At 44.5% G+C, this 21,132-nt stretch overlaps 1 protein-coding gene across 1 annotated transcript in view; it reads right to left on the minus strand.

The window, feature by feature from the left end:
- The window catches only part of FARP1 (FERM, ARH/RhoGEF and pleckstrin domain protein 1), a 275,111-nt gene that overhangs the window by 18,663 nt on the left and 235,316 nt on the right, over nt 1–21,132 (minus strand). Inside the window, exons 16-19 of the mRNA XM_065414550.1 lie at nt 15,287–15,368; nt 10,648–10,885; nt 6,930–7,060; nt 1,062–1,130 (exon numbers count right to left, since the gene is read on the minus strand). Coding sequence (XP_065270622.1) covers nt 1,062–1,130; nt 6,930–7,060; nt 10,648–10,885; nt 15,287–15,368 — 520 coding nt within the window. The remainder of the gene's footprint in view (nt 1–1,061; nt 1,131–6,929; nt 7,061–10,647; nt 10,886–15,286; nt 15,369–21,132) is intronic.

Below are 21,132 nucleotides of genomic sequence, written 5' to 3' on the forward strand. Positions count from 1 at the left end.
CAGGCTTACCAGTCAGCCCCTTGCTAGGAAGGATGAGCATGTCAGCCCCAAAAGAGAGCTTTCCCTCTGAAGACACCTGATTGGCCATTATTCTGGATATTCAGGAGCAGCCTGTCCACCATACCTCCTAATCTTAAAGACTGCCCATGTGGCACACCACGTCAAAATGTGACAAATGAACACTTGTATTTTGTTGCATGCCAAAATATAATTGATAGATTGTAACTATAAAATTTGTTTAAAAGAATGTTTTCTCATTTATTTAACTAAACCAGTTTTTTAAAAAGAAAACTGAAAAATCAAATTTTATCATATTCAACCATAAAGATCCCTGACATTGAACCCTGGACTTTTAAACACTCCCCCTCCCCACACACATCTCTGCCACTTAGCTATCCCTGCAGGTGGAGCGGCCACTAGAGGGAGTCTTACACACACTTTGCTAATAGGTTACACAACTATTTGCTAGACATGAATAGAATATTGGAGATTAGGGCTCCTGGATTCTATCCAGGCTCTGGAGGGGGAGTGAGGTGCATTGGCTAACAACACGATAGATAAAACATTTATTTGGGACATTCAATCTGAAAGGCAGCGTGGGAGTGGACAACACCTGGGTCTGCCATACTAGAGACTTAGGTTTTATTACCAACTCTGCCTGAGGTGACGTTGTGTAACCTCTCTACTTATTTATACAATGGGAGGGTCTTTACTGATCAAAGCCTCAGACCCCAACCTTTAAAGGGCTGTGAAGTGCAAGAAAATATAAACAGAAGTCAGTAGAGGTGACATTTGAACTCATGGTCCAATGGCTTCCCAGCTCAATGCTTGGACTACAGCAATATCAGTGGGTCGGTCTCCCTCAGCCTGATTTAACAAAATACAGAATGTCCTGTAATATCCAGTGCACTGAAGAGGTCTGCCACCTCTGCCATCACTCCTCTTAAGCAGCTGGAGAAGAAAGCATTCCTCATTGTGCCACTGCACACTTGCTTCACTTCACTTTTTTTAAACACAGTTGTACTTCATTATGTTCAATACAAACTGTTCTCGTCACTTACCAGGAAGAACATCCGCTGCTGTAAACCCTTTCCAGACAACTTACTAAGACTGCCCAGTCTAATGAACTCCTGTAGGAAAACAGACATAAAACAAGCATGTCAAATATCCCTTTTCAAATATCTTGTCGAAAGTCTGTATGTACTTAGTGTCATGGCATTGACTTGTTCTGATAGTTATTAAGGCTGTTTTCACACACACTTCAAATACTTACATTAAAATCTTATTTACAAGGTAGTCTTCCTACTCAGAGCTGCCCTTCTACTTTCAAACATTTTTTAAGGCACTCAATCACCTGATACAGTTTTATTCAACTTCACAGATTATATTCATCTAAAGGGGAATCTTCTCTACCTGACGTTGATTGCTCCAGACATCTCCCTCTTCCATCAGTTTTTAGTTAATAGATTATTACAAATCAAACAGCTGATTAAAATAAAAAGGTCTATGTTTATTCACCAGCATCTGGCCACCCTCCTCCTTCAAATATAATGCTTAATATGGTGTATAGCTGACTTGGCTCTTGCTGTAAGCACAAAATCATCTCAAGGAATCCATTACAACAATGGGAGAAGAGGGAGATTTGTCTGGCAACATGAATTCTCCTAGACAAGCCGTGCAGCCCATGTCATGCGATACAGCACATTCACTTAGATCAGACTATTTTAAAGCATGTAAGCTCAGGAAGAGAGAGCTCTCTCTCAGTGGAACTGAACTATCAGAGAGCCAGGTTTTCTGGGATTATAGTGAGTTGCATCATTTGCTGTTTTGAACTATGAAATAATTCCCTTTACTACATAAAGCAAATCAAAGCTTTAATTTCCAGTCACTCTCTCTAGCCCGTTCCAGGCAGTTCCTAATGGGTTCTGTATGGACTTTTAGAGGCCAATACCCATGACACTTTTGTGCATTGTACAAGCAAAGGATACAAAAAGCAGCAGGATAGTCTGTAAAGCATCAATAAACCAGTTCATGGAAGATTCCCCTCCCCAGGGGAACACTCCAGTTTACACAGAGTTGCTGTGTATCTTAGGGACTTTTGGCAGCCAGCACAGAATATCATTAATTATTATTATTAAACATTTATATTGTGATGCTGCCCAACGGCCACAACCTGTCTAGGCACCATTGCGGTTGGTGCTGTACAATCACTAAGAAGAGACAGTTCCTGCCCCAAAAGAGCAATCTAAAAGTATAACAGTCCTGAGAATGTTTTCACTGTGACAGAATGGCCCAAGGATAAAGCCACCTTTGTCCCCCTTCCCTGAAGGCTGCTCAGAGACAGCCTAGGATTGGAGCCATTATCTCTAATGTGTGCTTTGCCACCGCCAAATTAGGAACTGTGATCCACAGGTCAGGTGAGTGAGAAGTACAATACAACCATCCCACAGGCAACAGCACACAGCCACAGGTGGTAATAATGTTCTTCAGCGTTAGCTTTCTAGTGCAAAGACTGAGGCTGTGTCTACACTGCCACTTTCAGCGCTAAAACTTTAGTCGTTCAGGGGTGTGAAAAAACATCCCCGAGTGACAAAAGTTTTAGTGCTGAAAAGTGCCAGTATAGACAGCGCTTTATCGCCGGGAGCCGCGCTATAAAGCTACCACACCTCGTTTGGGGTGGGGTTTTTTTTTTTTAAATCATCGCCGGGAGAGCTCTCCCCCGGCGATAAAGCATGTCTACACTGCCCATGTCACACCGCTGCCATGGCCGCGCTGTAACATGGGCAGTGTAGACATACCCTGAGCCCCAGCCTGGGAGTTAATCACATGGGCTAAGAGAGTGGTGAAGGATGGAGAGGCAGCAACCACCTGAACACATGCCAGAAGGTGGCAAACAAAGTAAGCTCTCTGACTTGGCACGCAAAGAATCTCCTCCCTGTCTGCTTTACGGTTTCACTCCATACCGGAACAAGACAATATTTAAGTATACTGTACTACATCCCTCTTGTTCTCTTTTCTCTGTCCTTGGGTGGAATGGGGCAGCAAAAAGTGAAATTGACATTTTATCAATTTCAGTTAGTAGTCATGCTGCTCATGAAGTGAAATATGTTGGGAGACAGGAGAGAATCAGAGAAGAGCAGCAGGGGTTCAAAGCACTGAAAGGAAGAAGCAAATGATGGTAATTATACCAGAGATTAGGAGGGGAAGACAGTGAGAGGAAGGGGGAATAAAAGAATCAGATAAGGAGCAATAAAGGAGTAAACAAGAAAAGGGAGATGAAAAAAGATCCAAAATGAGGACCCGCCTACAGTGATCCAGGCTTTCATTGTTGCCATGGCAGACTTTGGCAACACACTAGCAAACGTGGACTGGGAAAGCCATACAGACACGTCAGCTGCTTAAACATGCAGCAGTCCATCTTCCAGGTAAGACAGACCAGGAAGAGCACAGCACACCAGTGCTCTACACTGGCTCTCCAACCCAGTGCACCTCGAAGTCCTAGTCTTAATCTTTAAAGTCTTAAATGGCTATAACCTAGTTATCTTAGAGCGACCTTTCTTCAGCACCCCACCTCAACAGCAGACACATCAGAGACATTACACCTGCTGGTCCCCAGGTGGAAACTCTCAGGGGCTAGTGATAGGACTGTCTTGGTGGAGGGTGTTTAGCTGTGGGATTCCATACTGCCAGGATACCACATGACTTACATTTAGGACACAAAATGCAAAACACCAGATGCTGCTGGGGCAGTCTCAGGTGACCACCCCCCCACCAGCAGCAGGAGTTCAGATGTGGGAGGGGGCTCAGGGATGAAGAAGGGGGTTGGGGTGTGGGAGGGGGTGAGGACTCTGGGCAGCTCTTACCTCGGGGGAGGGAGGGCTGGAAGTGGCCAGCATATCTGGCTCCTAGGCAGAGGTGCAGCCAGGCGGCTCCGCGCATTGGCTCCGCCCATAGGCACTGCCCCCGCAGCTTCCATTGGCCATGGTTTCCCCCATCCAAAAGCACCCGTGGTGCCCCCGGGCCCTCCCCTCCCCCCACGAGCACTCAAGTTTTAGTCGGGGGTATACAGTACAGCCTTACTTACTATAAGTAAGGCTGTACTGTATATCCCCGACTAAAACTTGTCATCGGATTTTCAAAATCGTAAATGTCATGGTATTGTAACCGTGAGGGTCCCAACCCAAAATGCGGTTGTGTAGGAGTAGGATTTTATATTTGTATTAGAGGTTATAATGATAGATGGTTATAATAACGTAATATGTATTAAATGTATTAATGTATGATTTGATCATCCTGGCAGCCACCCTTTTCGAATAACAAAAAGGAATGACCCTCTGGGACATTGGTATACCAAACGCATCTAACAGACTGCCAGTGTCTGTACTGACGTTAATTAAGGCAGGGACAGACCAGAACAATCCTTATGGCTGATTATGGTCACCCTCTGTTTTAGGATAAGTTACAATGTTTACTATGGGGTCTTGTTTCCTATATGCATTACAAATTAGGCCCTTTAGTTAAATATACATTTCTTTGTTTTAAGGTTTAGTTAGTAAGAGATGGGATCTTGTATTGTGTCTATGTTAATGAGATTAGAGGCATGTTGAAGGCCCTGGGCCCCAATGTGAACTGTTTTGGTCACAAGATTTAGTAAGGTTTAATTTACAATGTCTTTTTTGCTCAACATAAAACGCTGCTGTTTGTATACCTTTGAAGGTCTCTCTAAAAGACTGTTTGTGTGAATGAGGAGTGTATGAATCAGGAAAAGATACGGTGTGAAAGCCATTGTTTCACACCGTGAAGTCAGATGGTCAAGGAAGGAGGAGTGAAGAGACTTAAGGACACCAGAGAACCATCAACGCGCATCCATAATTGAGGAAGGGCAGATTGACGACCCTGTGGTGGAGGCTGGCACCCCTAAAGACAAGATAATTGATTAAATCAAAACCAGGACAGAATGACCCTGGAGGTGCTTTGGAGTGTTAACATCAAAAGATAACACCAATTAAGGAACAGAGGGTCCTGTGGCACCTTTAAGACTAACAGAAGTATTGGGAGCATAAGCATCTGAAGAAGTGAGGTTCTTACCCACGAAAGCTTATGCTCCCAATACTTCTGTTAGTCTTAAAGGTGCCACAGGACCCTCTGTTGCTTTTTACAGATTCAGACTAACACGGCTACCCCTCTGATACTTGACACCAATTAAGGAGTAACAGGTCATAAATGACACAGCAAAATCCATAGAGTTCAACAGAGCAAAGGGACAATAAGAACAGGATGCTTTGCCATGGAACTTTGGGTTTGTCTTGCCACAACTCCAGGAGCATCAGATCGCGACCGACAGAGCCCGGCTCCCCTCTGCGACCAATCTGGCTGGCCACTAGATTGATCCAGACTCTGGACTGGAAACTATAAACATCAACTGGCGTGTGTGTGTGTGTGTGTGTGTGTGTGTGTGTGTGAGAGAGACTAAAAAGCATATGCTAACTGCTGTATTCTCAATAAATGCGTTGTGTTGCCTTCTCCCCTATAAAAAGGATCTTGTGTGCTTATTATAAGCATAACAGTTGTGAGGTGGGGTGAGGGCTCATCAGGCTATTGTAGGAGGATCACGGTATTGCCACCCTTACTTCGGTGTTGCTGCCTTCAGCGTTGGGCAGCCAGAGGGAAGCTGCTGGCCAGACACCCAGCTCTGAAGGCAGCGTCACCCCAGCAGCAGCGCTGCCTTCAAAGCTGGACTCCCAGCCATCAGCCATGGAGCTTCCTGCAGCCGGGAAAGGTTCCCGGAGATGGGTCTGACTTGGCCTTGGAGTGGCTCATGCAGAGGAAGGGGAAGTCCTGTCCTTCCCTAGCCCCTCCAGGACTAGCAGCAGGAGCCCGGGGGCTTGGGAGTTAAAGGAACCTTGAGCAGGCTGTGGTGTGTGTGTGTGTGTGTGTGTGTGTGTGTGACCATGGCACCCCCTGACCACAGGGTCCTGGGTGGTCACCCACTCCCCCATCTGTAAGGCCAGCCCTGTCGACCCCCAAAATGATTACACCCCCCCCAACCCCAACGATGCCACTTGACTTCTGCGCTGCTACTGGTGTTGCCGCTTCCTTCAGAGCTGGGCTCCTGGCCAGCAGCCATCGCTCTCCGGCCGAACAACTCTAGGTAAGCTGGTCTCCCCTACAATAGCCAGATTTCATGGTCCGTGATGCTTTTTTCATGGCCGTGAATTTGGTAGGACCCTAATTTTAATATAGAATCATAGAATATCAGGGTTGGAAGGGACCTCAGGAGGTTATCTAATCCAACCCCCTGCTCAAAGCAGGACCAATCCCCAGACAGATTTTTACCCCAATTCCCCCCTCAAGGATTGAACTCACAACCCTGGGTTTAGCAGGCCAATGCTCAAACCACTGAGCTATCCCTCCCCCCATTACTGCCTCTGTTCCATGTGATGCTCAAAATTTCCTAAAACAATCCAAAACTGTATATAAAATAAAGCCCCAAAAAACCAAAGCAAAAGAGACAAGAGGATTGTTTCCCTCTCCTTTTACAATCAATGGTTTGCTCGGACTCTATTGTATTTTACATTTGATTTACAGTCTTTAGTGAAGGAAAGAGGGGCAGTGCTAGGCAGAAACTGCATACTGTGACGATTACGGTTAGCTTGATGAAACTCCAGTAGCTTTAGATATCATGGCCCTATCTATACTGCTACAAACTGATAGCATGCCCACATTAAAGCAGTGTTAAAATGGCCCAGGCTAACATGATTTAAACATAGCTTACCTGGCCAAGCGGATGGGGCAGAGAAATTTTATAAACTATGATTTAAAAAAAAAAAACCCAACAGACTTCTAAACCAGACCTCGTGTTCCAAAGCTATTTGGCTGATAATTTCAGAGCCAGAGATCTTGCTCTTGAGTGAAACTCTGTCACTTACCCTTCCTGGGATTGCCAGATTATCAATGCCTATCAAATCTTTCTTGAGTTCATGCAGCTTCTGGAAGTTCTCCATCTTTATCATACTACCATGGAGCTGAGCCACCATTTCAGAAATCTCAGCCAGAGCAGCTAAGTAAATAAAAACAAAGATCTTTTAAATGCTTGTATCAGACTTACAAGCAGGCACATAATATTTATTCCATCTATGGCTCACGCATAGCACCCTCCCAACAAGATTGTTATAATTCTCCCTTTCTAGTATAAGATTAGTCTAACTGGCTTCAAACTGCATACACAAATTCACAAGGTTATTTTACTGAGGATGGCAGTACTGTGGCAATCACCACAGACAGAAGCCTGCTTTTACCTAAGCTTCCCATGGGCATGCGACACTTTAGACCTGTCCTTTTTACAGTAACCCTCAGAGCGATTGGTTTTCAAGGAGAATCAACTCATGGCACTGATAAGAGAATGAACTTTTTAAAACAGTATCTGAGGGCTCCACAGCTATGAGAGGAATTTCCTTTTCCCATCCAGGGAAGTGCAGAGAGCGAGCTCGAATTCACACCTCGACACGGACTCAAACACGCTCACATTTGCAGGCAACCAAAACCCCAAAGACACCCAAGAGAGGGGCATGCGTTGCCTATGCGTGTGTTTTTTTAATGGGATGCACAGCCCCGATTCTATTTTAAAATACATTTAAACTACTTTCTCCTGCAGCAGCCACATGTGGTTTGGATGGCTGCCCAGAAGTAGAATCAGAAGCTTGATTTTAAATGATATATGATATCCCTGAACAAAACTTACTCGTCAGAGGCTACTCCCAAGGACTCTATTGCACTGTCAGTACTGAAGTATCATTACTACCGATGGAGACAGTCTCGCCATGTTTCCTCTCATTTAAAACATCTGTTAAATCATTATGGTTTTTGCATTATTAATAGATTAATGTTAGGCCCTTTTCTAATCAATTTCCGTTCCTATCTCTCTCATTAGTCTAAATATCTCTGACACATCTCCCTACTCATCACACTACATGGGATCGTCCCCATATTTGGAAATTTGGTGAAATGGTTCCATATTTTTATTTCTACCACCACAGACTGTTTGTAAATCAAGGACCCATTCTTGCCATACCTCCAGCAATGATAGAAATAATCTGATCAGTGGCTTAAAATGAAGAACTATTGTTGTGTTCAGTACCGGGTCAACAACGGCACCAGTGGCACTATGCCCACACTTGGAAGGGGCCCATAACAACTACATGCTGCCTCACACAGGGTTAATCCAGCCCTGGCCACAGCCCGGCAATGTGGGGTGGGGTGAGAATTGTAGTTCGCACACCGGGGCATTAGGCCTGGGCCCTTGGACCTGTATAGTCATCTGCACTACAAATCCCAAAATGCCCTGCACTTGCTGTGAGCTGCCCCGGGTGAAGTGGGTGACCTGGGAGCTGACCAAAAAAAAGAAAAAAAGTAAATGGTGCAGGCAGAGTGTTCCTGCCTTGCACCTGTTCCCTGATGGGGCACGGGAGGCAGAGGGCTCCTGACTTGGCTCCCCCCCCCTTCTCCCCCGCCAGCTCCCTTCTTCTCCTGGAGTGGCAGCAACGCTATGACTCCCAGTATGCAGCCCCCCGGAGATCCTGATGCCTGGCCACTGGCTTCTGGGAACCATCTGGACCCTGCAGCTTTGCGCTGGGTGTGTGTGTGTGTTTGCGTGTCCCTTTGGCCGCCATTGGGCCAGCACAGGGGAGGCTGGATGTTTGTGGCCTCTGGGGCTGAGGGGTGACAATGGGGCTGGCTGCCACGCCCCCTGCCAGTGAGAATGCCCAGAAACTTCTCCCTCCACTCCAGGGAGGGGAGGGGGTGCAGTGCGGTTTGGGGGGAAGGTGCATTGTGGGGCAAGCCTGGGTGTGACGTGGGAGCTGGCGATGACTCTGTGTGGGGGCAGGGTAGGAGAAGCAGGGTGTTAAGGTGGGGGTTGGTGTGGAGGGGGCAGAGGGAGGGAGGTGACAGTGGAGGGATTGGCAGTAGCAGGGAGATTGAGGAGAGCCCTTGTGCGAAGGTGGGGGTTAATTGTGTGTGTGTGTGGGGGGGGGGGGAACAGTAGGAAGGATGGGGGGAGAACCCAGATGTGAAGGCTGAGGTAAGGGCTTGAGGTGGATTGTGGTAGCCTTGGTGGTAAAGAGTGTGTGTGTGTCTCTCTCTCTCTCTCTCTCTCTCTCTCTCTGTGGCCCTTTCTCCCTGCAAAAGATGGACATCAGCAATTTTCCTCCCCATGCTTCACCCAGTAACTGTACTGTTTCACTTCCAGTCATGAGGGGTGGTGAGGCAAAGGGAGAAATAGGTTAAAGAAACTAACTTTTTAAAAAAGTTTTGTAAACATTACTGTACCAAAGTAGAAAATCCAGCTTTCAAAAACGGTATTTGCGAAACATAATTTTGGGTGGAGGAGGTGGTGGTGGGGAGATGCAGGTACAACTCCACTGACTGCTACATCCGGGCTTAATATGGCTCATAAGCGTGCTAATTAAGCACTTCTGTTCAGGGCCCCCAGCAGGCCCTGAGTGTTTAAACAAAAAAAGACAAAACTAACGAACAACCCCCTCCCACACAAATAATCCAAATTCAAGAATATTCTGGGTATACTGATACTGCCCAGTTTGTTTTTTATTGGCTGAGTGGAAGTCTCAGTCAAGTGTGGCTTCAAATATCTTATTTTGTTTTTAAATAAAGATTTCATCCCCATCCCAGCAGCACCAGGTATACTATGGGCGTCGTCGTGCTGGGCCTACATTCGGAAGGGGCCCATAACGACTACATGGGGGCTCACAAATATGTTTGGCGCCGGGCCCACAAAAGGTTAATCCAGCCTTGGTTGTGCTTTATTATTATCCCTACTACTATGTTCTCTCCAAGGACTCCAATATCCATTAATTAATTGTTTAATTGAAAATGTAACTGGGCACATGGCTTCAACCATCCTCAAATATTTATAGGTCTACTCTAATATGGGGGATTCTTAAGAGTCGGTTTTACAGCAAGGGATTTCTGCTCTACAATGAGGACAAAGATTTAGGGTGGGATTTTTGAAAAGTACCTAGCTGATTTACGAACACAAATCCCCTGGAAAATTATATGTAAGGGCGGAGGAGAAAAAGGAGCAGGGAATCAAGTCATCATGAACAAGAGGGAAAAGCTGGGCAAGAGGCAAAGCTCATGGTGGATTCTCCATCACTGCCCATTTTAAAATCAAGACTGGAAATCTTTCTAGAAAATATGGTGCAGGAATCATTCTGGGGAAGTTCTCTGGCCTGTGCTATACAGGAGCTCGGACTATATGATCACAAAGGTCCCTTCTGGCCTTGGAAGTGATCAATCGATGAAAACGTCAAACGGAGAATATTTTCTTCACGTTTGAGAAAAATATGACAGCAGCTTTGAACACCTAAAGCGAACCACGGAAATGACAATAAAACAGGCTGCACATCTGGAAAAAGAGTATGTTGTCATGCATACGCAGAGGCAACCTTAATTCTGACATTTCCTGACTTTTGAGTGCTTGACTCTGCAAGCTGAACACTCTTCTAATGTAGTTTTTTGGATGCAATATTATTTATACTACAGCATGCCTAGTGGTCAGAATGGGGAACTAGCTATCAGGAGACTGTTCTAGTCCACAGCTTATAGAATTAGATTATTCCTCCGCCTCACCTCTGGAGTCTCTGAAGTCCACATGATTTGGTGGGTAGTGTTTGCAGAGCCTTTCCATTATCTGCTTATAGTGCATGAGCCGGTGCAAAGGCCGGAGTAGGAAGGTATTGAGGGGCAGGTAGCAGACTTTCTGTAACTCAAAATCCCTGCACAAGGTCTCCAGCTTGCGAGAGTTCTTGATCCCATTCTCCAACTCCATCAAAACTTCATTGTGTTTCCGCAGGTGAACTGTCAGTTGCTTAAAAACAAAGAGAAAAGAAAAGAGGCAGAGACATTAGCAAACACACTGCAATATGGGATTCCAAGTCATTTGATACAAATATGTTCCTCTATAAAATCTAGCTAATATTGCTGTAGTTTTCTGCAACACAATCACTTGCTCTGTGCAACACTAACGTTCTGTCATTAACCTACAAAAGAAATAAGATGGAAAATCCCACCCTGTCCAGACTTGATTTAATTTTTTGTGCCAATTCTTCCCTTCCCCTGACCTTCTCTGCATCCCCTGTAAAACAAACAAACAAAACTGAGGCAGATAGTCTAGCAGCAGCCAAGGAATTCAAAGTTAAAGATATTACACTGTACTTAGCTCACGCTGTGCACTTATCATGGGGACAAACAACAGCTCGGAGTTAGGAAACAAATGTAGATTGGGATCTCCAAAGAGGACTAAGGTAATTAGACATCCAACTGGCACTGACTCTCCCAATTCCTTAGGCCCCTTTGATGATCCTATCTGTAACCAATTGGAATTCCAGCTTTCGTTCATCTATTTATTATTAAAGAGCAGCTACAACTCCTGGAAAACTCTGAACACATACACACAAACACTCCATATCAAAACACCTGCGTTACAGCACTTCATATTTTCTGTCCCTGGGTTATCATCTCATCTACATAACACTAGGTGGGCAACTTCAGAGGTGAATTCTTTGAGGAGGTCAACAAGCATGTGGACAAGGGGGATCCAGTGGATACAGTGTACTTAGATTTTCAGAAAGCCTTTGATGAGGTCCCTCACCAAAGGCTCTCAAGCAAACTAAGCTGTCATGGGATAAGAGGGAAGGTCCTCTCATGGACTGGTAACTGGTTAAAAGATAAGAAACAAAGGGTAGGAATAAATGGCTAGTTTTCAGAATGGAGAGAGGTAAATAGTGGTGTCCCCCAGGGGTCTGTTCTGGGACCAGTCCTATTCAACATATTCATAAACGATCTGGAAAAAGGAGTAAACAGTGAGGTGGCAAAATTTGCAGATGATACAAAACTACTCAAGATAGTTAAGTCCCAGGCAGACTGTGAAGAGCTACAAAGGGATCTCACAAAACTGGGTGACTGGGCAACAAAATGGCAGATGAAATTCAATGCTGATAAATGCAAAGTAATGCACATTGGAAAACATAATCCCAACTATACATATAAAATGATGGGGTCTACATTAGCTATTACCACTCAAGAAAGAGACCTTGGGAGTCATTGTGGATGGTTCTCTGAAAACATTCACTCAATGTGCAGCGGCAGTCAAAAAAGTGAACATAATGTTGGGAATCATTAAGGTAGGGATAGATAATAAGACAGAAAATATCATATTGCCTCTATATAAATCCATGGCATGCCCACATCTTGAATACTGCGTGCAGATGTGGTAGCCCCATCCCAAAAAAGATATATTGGAATTGGAAAAGGTTCACAAAAAGGCAAGAAAAATGATTAGGGGTATGGTATGGCTTCTGTATGAGGAGAGATTAATAAAACGGGGATTTTTCAGCTTAGAAAAGAGACTACTAAGGGAGGATATGATTGAGGTCTATAAAATCATGATTGGTGTGGAGAAAGTAAATAAGGAAGTGTTATTTACTCCTCCTCATAACACAAGAACTAGAGGTCACCAAATTAAATTAATAGGCAGCGGGTTTAAAACAAACAAAAGGAAGTATTTCTTCACACAACGCACAGTCAACCTGTGGAACTCCTTGCCAGAGGATGTTGTGCAGGCTAAGACTATAAGAGGGTTAAAAAAAGAACTAGAAAAGTTCATGGAGGATAGGTCCATCAATGGCTATTAATCAGGAAGGGCAGGGATGGTGTCTCTAGCCTCTGTTTGCCAGAAACTGGGAATGGTGACAGGGGATGAATCACTGTTCTGATTACCTGTTCTGTTCTGTTCATTCCCTCTGGGGCACCTGGCATTGGCCACTGTCGGAAGACAGGATACTGGGCTAGATGGACCTTTGCTCTTATCCAGTATGGCTGTTCTAATGTTCTTGATGTAAAATGGTGGTGTGAAGTGGAGTGAATGTAACTTACATGCTGACTGGGTGGGTATCACAGCGTGGCTGGCGCCTGTGAATTAAAAAGGTCCAGATCCTCCATGCCAGAACAAGTGCTCTCAGTCTGGCCAATAAAGAGAGTTGGGCAATATTTGGGGGCTAAAATGGGTCAGGGAGTCACAGTGAGTTAGAGCAGAAGGGCAGGTGAGAACTGCCAGAGACCAGGGGATTGGAGGAGTCCTGGAAGGAAACAGAGGGCAGGAGATCAGCAAAACAGATTTGCTCACTGGCATCCCCAAGCTAGAGAGCCAGGGCTGGAGGGGGCTGAAGGCAGGAGAAACAGCAGCAGAGGGAACTGCTGCTGGCTCAAAGCCAGAGAGGTGGAGCCAAGGGCCAGAGAGGGCTGAAGACAAGGGAGCAGCGCAGGAGCTTACCTACTGACATCTCCAGGGCTGGAGACCGGGACCCAGAGGAACAGTGAGAGTGAGGGATGCTCCCCTGGCAAACATGCTCCCAGCAGAGAGGCTGTGGGGGTTCCTGCTGGAAAGAGTGGGGTTGCACCCCTACTGGAAGGGCTGCGGTGGCTGTCCCAGTACAAGGACAGGAAAGGACTGACAGAGTCCAGGTGTGGTCGAAGGCACCAGTGTCTGGTATGTGGGGCATCAAGGGAGTTTGGAGTTTTAGTGATTGCTTGTCCTCAGGTGAGAATTGGCTACTCTGACTATATTGTTGTAATGAACCAGACCCAAGGAGGGGTTGTTTGGAGACCAGAAAACATGAAGTTATTGGGTCACCTGAGATGGGAAACTGAGGCAGACTAGCTGCCATGCTGCGGTCTGCTGCAGGAGGGCGCTCCAGGCAGGACTGCCTTATGACAGTGAGGTTGTAGCAGCTTCAGTCAGGTTGCAGCGTAAGGTCCATCTGATTGGTCAAGTTTCCGACTTACTTTTTTAAAGGGGATTTTTTTTAAATTAATGAAGGGAGTTCTGTTGTAGTTTGGTGATTGATTTTATTGATGAAGCTCATTGGATGGAGCCAGAGAAGTCTCTAAATGAATAAATATGATGTCACAGAAAATGAGGGGAAATTGGACTTTTGTGTATTGATCTGACTTCAAAAGGCAGGATGGCTTAGTCTAAATCTAATGTGGTGTTTGACACATCTCCAGACAAATCCCCTTCTCATGATTTTGCAACAGCTTTACAGTACGGGCTAGTTTAGTGGTTTCTAGGCACACTACATGTTCATTCCATGGACATTCTGACAGGCAGAGAAGCTGAACCAAAAGGGACCCTCCTTGGCTACTATAGAGGCTGCCAGGTAGTTAGTTATTACTTTTAACTTCTTCTCTATGTTAACTAAGTTGACAGGGTCAATTTACAGGTCTTTTAATAGGTTCTGTGCTAAGTGTGAAGGTTCTGAACTAATTTTTCTTTTCTGTCTCCTATTCTGACTTCTTTGATCCAAACTCGGTTTTGATTCTTTTCTCTGGCGGCTGCAATCTTTCTTCTGGAGGATCGTAGGGCACCAAAGACCAAACAACATGAGGTTAAAGGCACCAGACACATAAGCAGAGTTGTCTCTAAATATAAGTTTACTGTTAGAGATCAACAGCTCTTTAGGAAAACAATTATACTTCCTGGGAATAAGGGACTGGTGTTTGAAAGTGCATATGATGATTTTTCCAGGTATCAGAACAGGTCTGGGTGAATGAAGCAGTCAGTGGTAGGTTTATTGAGGAAAGGGTTATGATGGCCTATTAGATACAGCAGTGGATTGTGAATCAGGATTCTCAAGTTCTATTTTCAGCTTTGTCGCTGATTTGCTATGTGATCCTTACAATGGCACTCACCCTTTCTGTATCACAGCACAAACAAAGCTACAAAAAAAAAAAAAAAAAAGGGGGGGGGGAGGGGGGGAAGAGAGACCAAATATCCAGGACCAGCTTCCCAAAAAGTTAGGTTTGCAAATATGTATCTAGTTGGTATATGCCACTGTAGGGCCATTGCCTCTGCAAGTGTCCTACTTGCAGGCATACTTGCATGCACAATTACCTATTCTGTGCTCTCATCTCTATTTGCGCACATAAAACGCGATCTCATTTTGTCTCCACATCTGAAAGTTTATTGTGTTTGAAAATCTTCTCCTGATTTTGTGTGTAATGCTTCTAAGGATTTTTTGATCACTAAAAATCAAAGGGCTTGCAACACTCGAACTCTGCCTAAACATTTAGAAATTCACTGAATGAAACCTTTTAAATAAAAGCTCACACAATAGTCAAAAGCAGCACAAATGGCAGCACTATATTGACATGAAAAAGCACGTTGATTCTGACCCATGCCAAAGCTTAGTGGTTATAGGATCATTCTTACCTTCATACTCTGAATGTTCTTCAGCATAACATCACCAATTCTTTGGTAATCTCCTTTAATGTGAGCATTGGAGCGGCCTTCCCTGTCAGCAACAGAAATATCGAAACTTCAGTCATGCAATACAACGGCATAATCACTTGTAATGCACCAAGAAACTCAATAACTTATTTCTTTCAAAATCCAAAAATTCTGTGTTCTCTAGCTCAAAAACCGATGAAGTAGCTTCTTAATGTACTGTTAATTCCCATGTAGAGCACATTCTTCATCTAAATTGGCTTGTACTAGTAACATCAGAGAGGGCATGAACCTAACAAAACCATTAGGCTTTTAAGGAAAATTGCCAACATTTTTAAAGCTATAAATAGGGAAAGTTGAGGGCAGGAGGACAAACAGGGAAGATTTTAAAATGCCATTGCAGTTCATTGGGCATTGATTGTAAGGATGAGGCAGAATAAATTTTTTTGTTAAAAACCAAGAACCCTTCTACTGTTGGAAGGGGAAGCAGCCTGCAAGGTTGCCAGGCATTCAGGTTCAGTACAGAAGTGTCACATATTCACAGGGAACATTCCTGTCCAGTCTCTCCTTTTATTTAAAAATAATGCAACCACCGCCCCAATCAGGCTGGACTTCCTATAGCAAGTGCTAATGCATGTTGCAGGGGGCACTCAGTTTGGGATAACCGTAACTCCTGGTGACAAAGGATTATTTGTTTCTAAATGTGTACGAGAGATATGGGGAGGGGTGCAGAATTAAAGGCACTACACATTTTGGGAAATTGAATCACAAAAAGACATCACCCCAGAGAACAGTGAAGGAAATTAATGAATTTAAGATTCTAATTGTCATTGAACTGCTATACTTGTCTGAGCTGAGCATTTCAAAACAGACAGGAACAACCACTAGGGGGATGAGGGAAGCACAGACTGACAGCCTAGTAAAAAAAATGAAGAGGGAACAAAGTCTTCCTCAGTGCAGCTTCAATCATTAGCATATTCTCACTCAATGCCTCAGATTTTAAAATTTTGTTAAACTAATGAGTGTGAGTTTGGGGGGGTGGTTGTGGTGTCAAATTCATCCCTGGGGTGAACATGTACAATTCGACTGAAGGAGCTGCACAGACCAAACAGGCAGACATCTGAGATCTAAAATAACGAGATGAAAATTAACTCGAGGAAATGGTCAGATCTCTGCTTTAAACTAAACACATTTCTTGATTTTCATTCACCTGTAGCTATTCAACTCATTCAAACACATCTAGATTTTTACTTTAGGAAAAGTCTATTTGCACTAAAGTATGAATAAATGGAAGACAAAATCGTAAATCTTTGCATTAGAAGTAATTGCAGCATATTATTCACAACTTCATTGAAACCCCTCTTTTAGATCTTGAAACCTGATACCATACCAGCACTTAGTCACAAAGATAATATGGGCCTTATAAATACCTAAACCAGACAGCTCTATCTGCCTATTTAGATATTTGTACCACCGTAACACCAACCATGATATCTGAGCCTGGCAGAAAGAAGCTGACCTCTCAACTGCTAACTACACCTTTGTTAGTTAGTTTTAGTTTTTTTTGTAACAGAGAAGGAATGACATTGAACCTTGCTCATATGCCCTGATATTCCTCAAGCTACTATCTTAAAAGGCTTCCTCCTAGTACTAACAAGCTTCTCTCATTAGAAGGAAATTAAGTCTGTAAATGCAAAATTTTAAATCTTCGCCATTATGAAACTGTTTGATTATTTTTAAAAGTATAAAAAAAGCTACTGTTTGATTGAGCTCAAGTGCTGGATTTTGTCTGTTAAGTTATTAAACACACGGGGAATTCTCCTGCAGTAGTGAAGCAATTGACCCAATGTACAAATTACAAGGACACAAAGGGAAATCTAAGGTTAGTAGAGTTAAAAAAACAAACAAACAAACAAACTTCTTATTGTCCTTAAGTATATTAAGGAACAAAAAGAATCCTAACAGTGGTATCGGCCTATTATTAGATGGAAATGGTAGAATTGTCAATAATACAGCTAAGGCAGAAATGTTCAATAAATATTTCTGTTCTGTATTTGGGAAAAAGCCAGATGATGTAGTCATATCATGATGATGATGATGACTACATCAATGGCAAAGCCTTGCCATTCCAACAGTAAGTTGGGAAGATGTTGAGCTGCAGCTACTAAAGCTAGACACTTTTAAAATCAGCAGGTCCAGACAATTTGAATCCAAGAGTTTTAAAAGAGCTGTCTGAGGCGCTCTCTGGACAATTAATATTGATTTTCAATAAACCTTGGAATTCTGGGAAAGTTCCAGAGGACTGGAAGAAAGCTAATGGTGTACCAATACTTTAAAGACTTAGCAGGACAACCCAGGTAATTATAGTCCTGTCAGCCTGAAATCAACCCTAAGAAAAATACTCGAGAGGCTAATATGGAACTTAATTCATAAAGAGTTAAAGGTAATATAATTAATGCCAATCAACATGAGTTTATGGAAAATAGATCCTGTCACACTAACTTGATAACTTTTTTGGTGAGATTACAAGTTTGGCTAATAAAGGTAATAGTGTTGATGTAATACATTTAGATTTCTGTAAAGCATTTGGCTTGGTACCATAAGACGTACTTGGGAGCTGAGAACAGGTTTGCTTGGAGTATGCACCAAGCACATAGTGCAGAAAGTAGGGTGAGGAGCTATGGAAGGCTAGTGGATGGCACAGGCCCACAAGTGTTGAAACCGGGGCAGAGGGGATGAGAACACTCTCTGAGAAAAATTGAGCCGTTTACACCTTTCAGAGCTATTGTCTCAGGCTGTATTCATCTCCATGGGATGCTCTCATTCATCTGAGAACATATAATCGAGATAAATGGACCCCTTCACACCTCTCTGAGCCTCCTGTGCTGCAGATGGATGTGTAGAGCCTCTTCCCAATACATGAGGCCCAGATTTGGGTAGGGACTCTGCATCTTTCCTGCCCCTTCTGTCTCTAGCTGGTCCTTGCACTCCTCACAACCCCACCACCTTCTCACCTCCTCAAGCTTACAAGGAGCTTGGAGTGCAGAGGAGGAAAGTGGAGTTGGTATGAGTGCGAGAGGCTCAGAGCAGTGCGCGCGCGCGTGGGGGGGGGCTTGGAGCAGCAGGGAGCATGGGGGTGATCAGAGCAATGGCACCAGGGAGGAAAGGTGGGAGGAGTCAGCGTAGTGTCAGAGCAGTGAGGGGGAGTGTTGAAGCAGTGCAGGGAAGAATGGGATGGGAAGGAGAGGGTCAGTGGGGGATGCTGGTAGGGCTTCAGCTCTTTCCCCCAAACACCTGACCATCCATGCACCCTATGATTTCCCCCCCCTCTTCAAAACGTGACCCCAGCGACTCTAGTCCCTGCATCCTCTCCCCAGTTCCTCACCCTGTGACTCCCTGCCAATGCCTGCGTCTCCCCAGGGGAGGAGGGAGAACCAGGCTGTTCTAGATGTGCAAGGAGGTGAGAGATGAGAGATGATGCCGGGGCACTGAAGGGACTAGCATGCAGCCAATGCATCCTGTGGCTGGGGAGCCATTGCCAAGGAGCCAGAGGCACTGGAGGGGGAGAGATAGGTTGTGGTAGATGGGGAATGCTGAGAAAATTAATTTTTAAAAAAACAAGAAAATTAAATGCCCCAGTTGCCCAATGGTGCCTTATGCATGTCCAGAAAGTTAGCTAAGCTACAAACCTCTGAAAGCCAGGAAATACAGATTTAAGGTACAGTACTGCCCCTCTCCCCTTAACTCTGCCCTAAATGAGTAATACTCCAATGTGCTGATAACACACAGACTAGCACTGTACCCTCACAAATGCAACAGAACACTTCGGGAACAGAGCACACGCACACTGTAGGACTGAGTCTGAAACCTTCTCTTTGCTAAGGCAAAACGTGTGTTTATATCAGGTATAACAAAGAGGAGCTACATACATCTGGCCTACACTCAAACACTGAGGCTACCCCACACAAACCACAACAACCTTGCTCAATGTAACAACCCCTTCCCTTTGCTGTGAGGATTCTGTCTTAGCCACTACTTTCAGTTACTCCTCACCAGATGCAATTAACAGGCAGCAAGTTTAAAACAAACAAAAGGAAGTATTTTTTCACACAACGCACAGTCAACCTGTGGAACTCCTTGACAAAGGATGTTGTGGAAGGCCAAGACTATAACAGGGTTCAAAAAAGAACTAGATATGTTCATGGAGGATAGGTCCATCAATGGCTATTAGACAGGATGGGCAGGGATGGTGTCCCTAGCCTCTATTTGCTGGAAGCTGGGAATGGGCAACAGGGGATGGATCACTTGATTACCTGTTCTGTTCATTCCCTCTGAAGCATCTGGCATTGGCCACTGCTGGAAGACAGAATACTGGGCTAGATGGATCTTTGGTCTGACTCAGTATGGCCGTTCTTATGTTCTTACTGAGGCCTGGAGACTACCGTCGGGAATGCTGACAGTACACATAACGCAAGCATACCCCGTGCCTAGTACTGATACAACCTACAGAATTCAGTGCTGAAATGAGGCATACTTGATCTTTTGAAGTACACATGCACCTCTCTTCATATCACAATAACCTGCTCAAACTACTCCTTCCCCCGCTCAGTACAGGCAGTCAGAGTGCAGGCAAATATATGCTGCAGTTCAAATCTATGGAACGCAACACAACACAAACGATGGCACATTCTCTTAGTCATTCTTTATGTCTTCTTACCCTGGCACCCCCTTACTGAACCATTCCAGTGGCTATTGCCAGATCCATGGGCAAGTTAAGGTTGCGTTGTGGGAGTGGCACATCCCTTAACTTTGTATTTCCTGGTTTTCCAAGGTTTGAGCACAGCTGAACTTGACATTCCAGAAAGGCATGTGGCACCATCAGGGAACCTTCACTCTGGGATAATCAAGTTTGGGGGCATCTAATTACCTTAAATGTTAGTAATTTGAGATTCAAGGGCCAGATCTGCCAGCTTTCTACACCTTTACTGATTCTCAGAGCAGCAGAGAACCCGTTTGGCCCCTAGTGCAAGTTAGAGCAATTTTATCTAAGTCATGGCCCCTGGACCAGTTCCATTCAGCCATCCCAGAATACCAGGGCACAGTATAGCCAGACTACACTCCCAGCAATGCCACTGTGCCAGGGGAGGAGAGCAGTGGGAGCAGGTGGTGTAGAGCTGATCAGGGATTCCCTTATGCAAGTGAAATCCCCGGTCACTGTTATAGCATTTGTCTGTCCATGCAGGGACATGGAGGAACGATAGAACAGGGGTTGAGGATCCGGCCCATCCTGTTTAATGTGGGGAGCTGACTGAGTAGGTGTCATGGTACAGTGGGATTGGAATATTTTTGCTTATGTTTTTCTCTGAAGCAACCTAGTGGATTTCCTTAAGGATGCTGCTTTTCTCTTACTTTAAATACAACATTGCACTCAGACCACTTAATAGAACAATGGGTTTGGAAAAGTATTAATAACCTAGCCTCCAAATGGCATTTGTTTGTTTATTTTAAAGGGCCATGATACCCACTCCTTCAGTAACACCCACACAAGGGTAAAGAGGCTCCAAGAAACCTCACAAGGCGAGCCCTGTAGCGCTTCCAATAAACACTGTCTCGGCGAGGAAAGTCTGAGCCTTCAAACCTCAAGGATCAGGAAGACCCATGGAGAAAGGAAGCTCCAACTCATCAGCACCCTGGCGTTGCCAGGAATTAAAGATTTATTTTAAATTAAAGATTATGTCTTGTGATGAAACCTCCATAAATATGTCCAACAAAAACTGGCATCCTTAGAAAGGCTTCCCCCTTCTCCCTTCCTACTGGCACGGTGGCTCTCT

The sequence above is a fragment of the Emys orbicularis genome, chromosome 1 (assembly GCF_028017835.1).
Source record: "Emys orbicularis isolate rEmyOrb1 chromosome 1, rEmyOrb1.hap1, whole genome shotgun sequence".
Taxonomy (NCBI): domain Eukaryota; kingdom Metazoa; phylum Chordata; order Testudines; family Emydidae; genus Emys; species Emys orbicularis.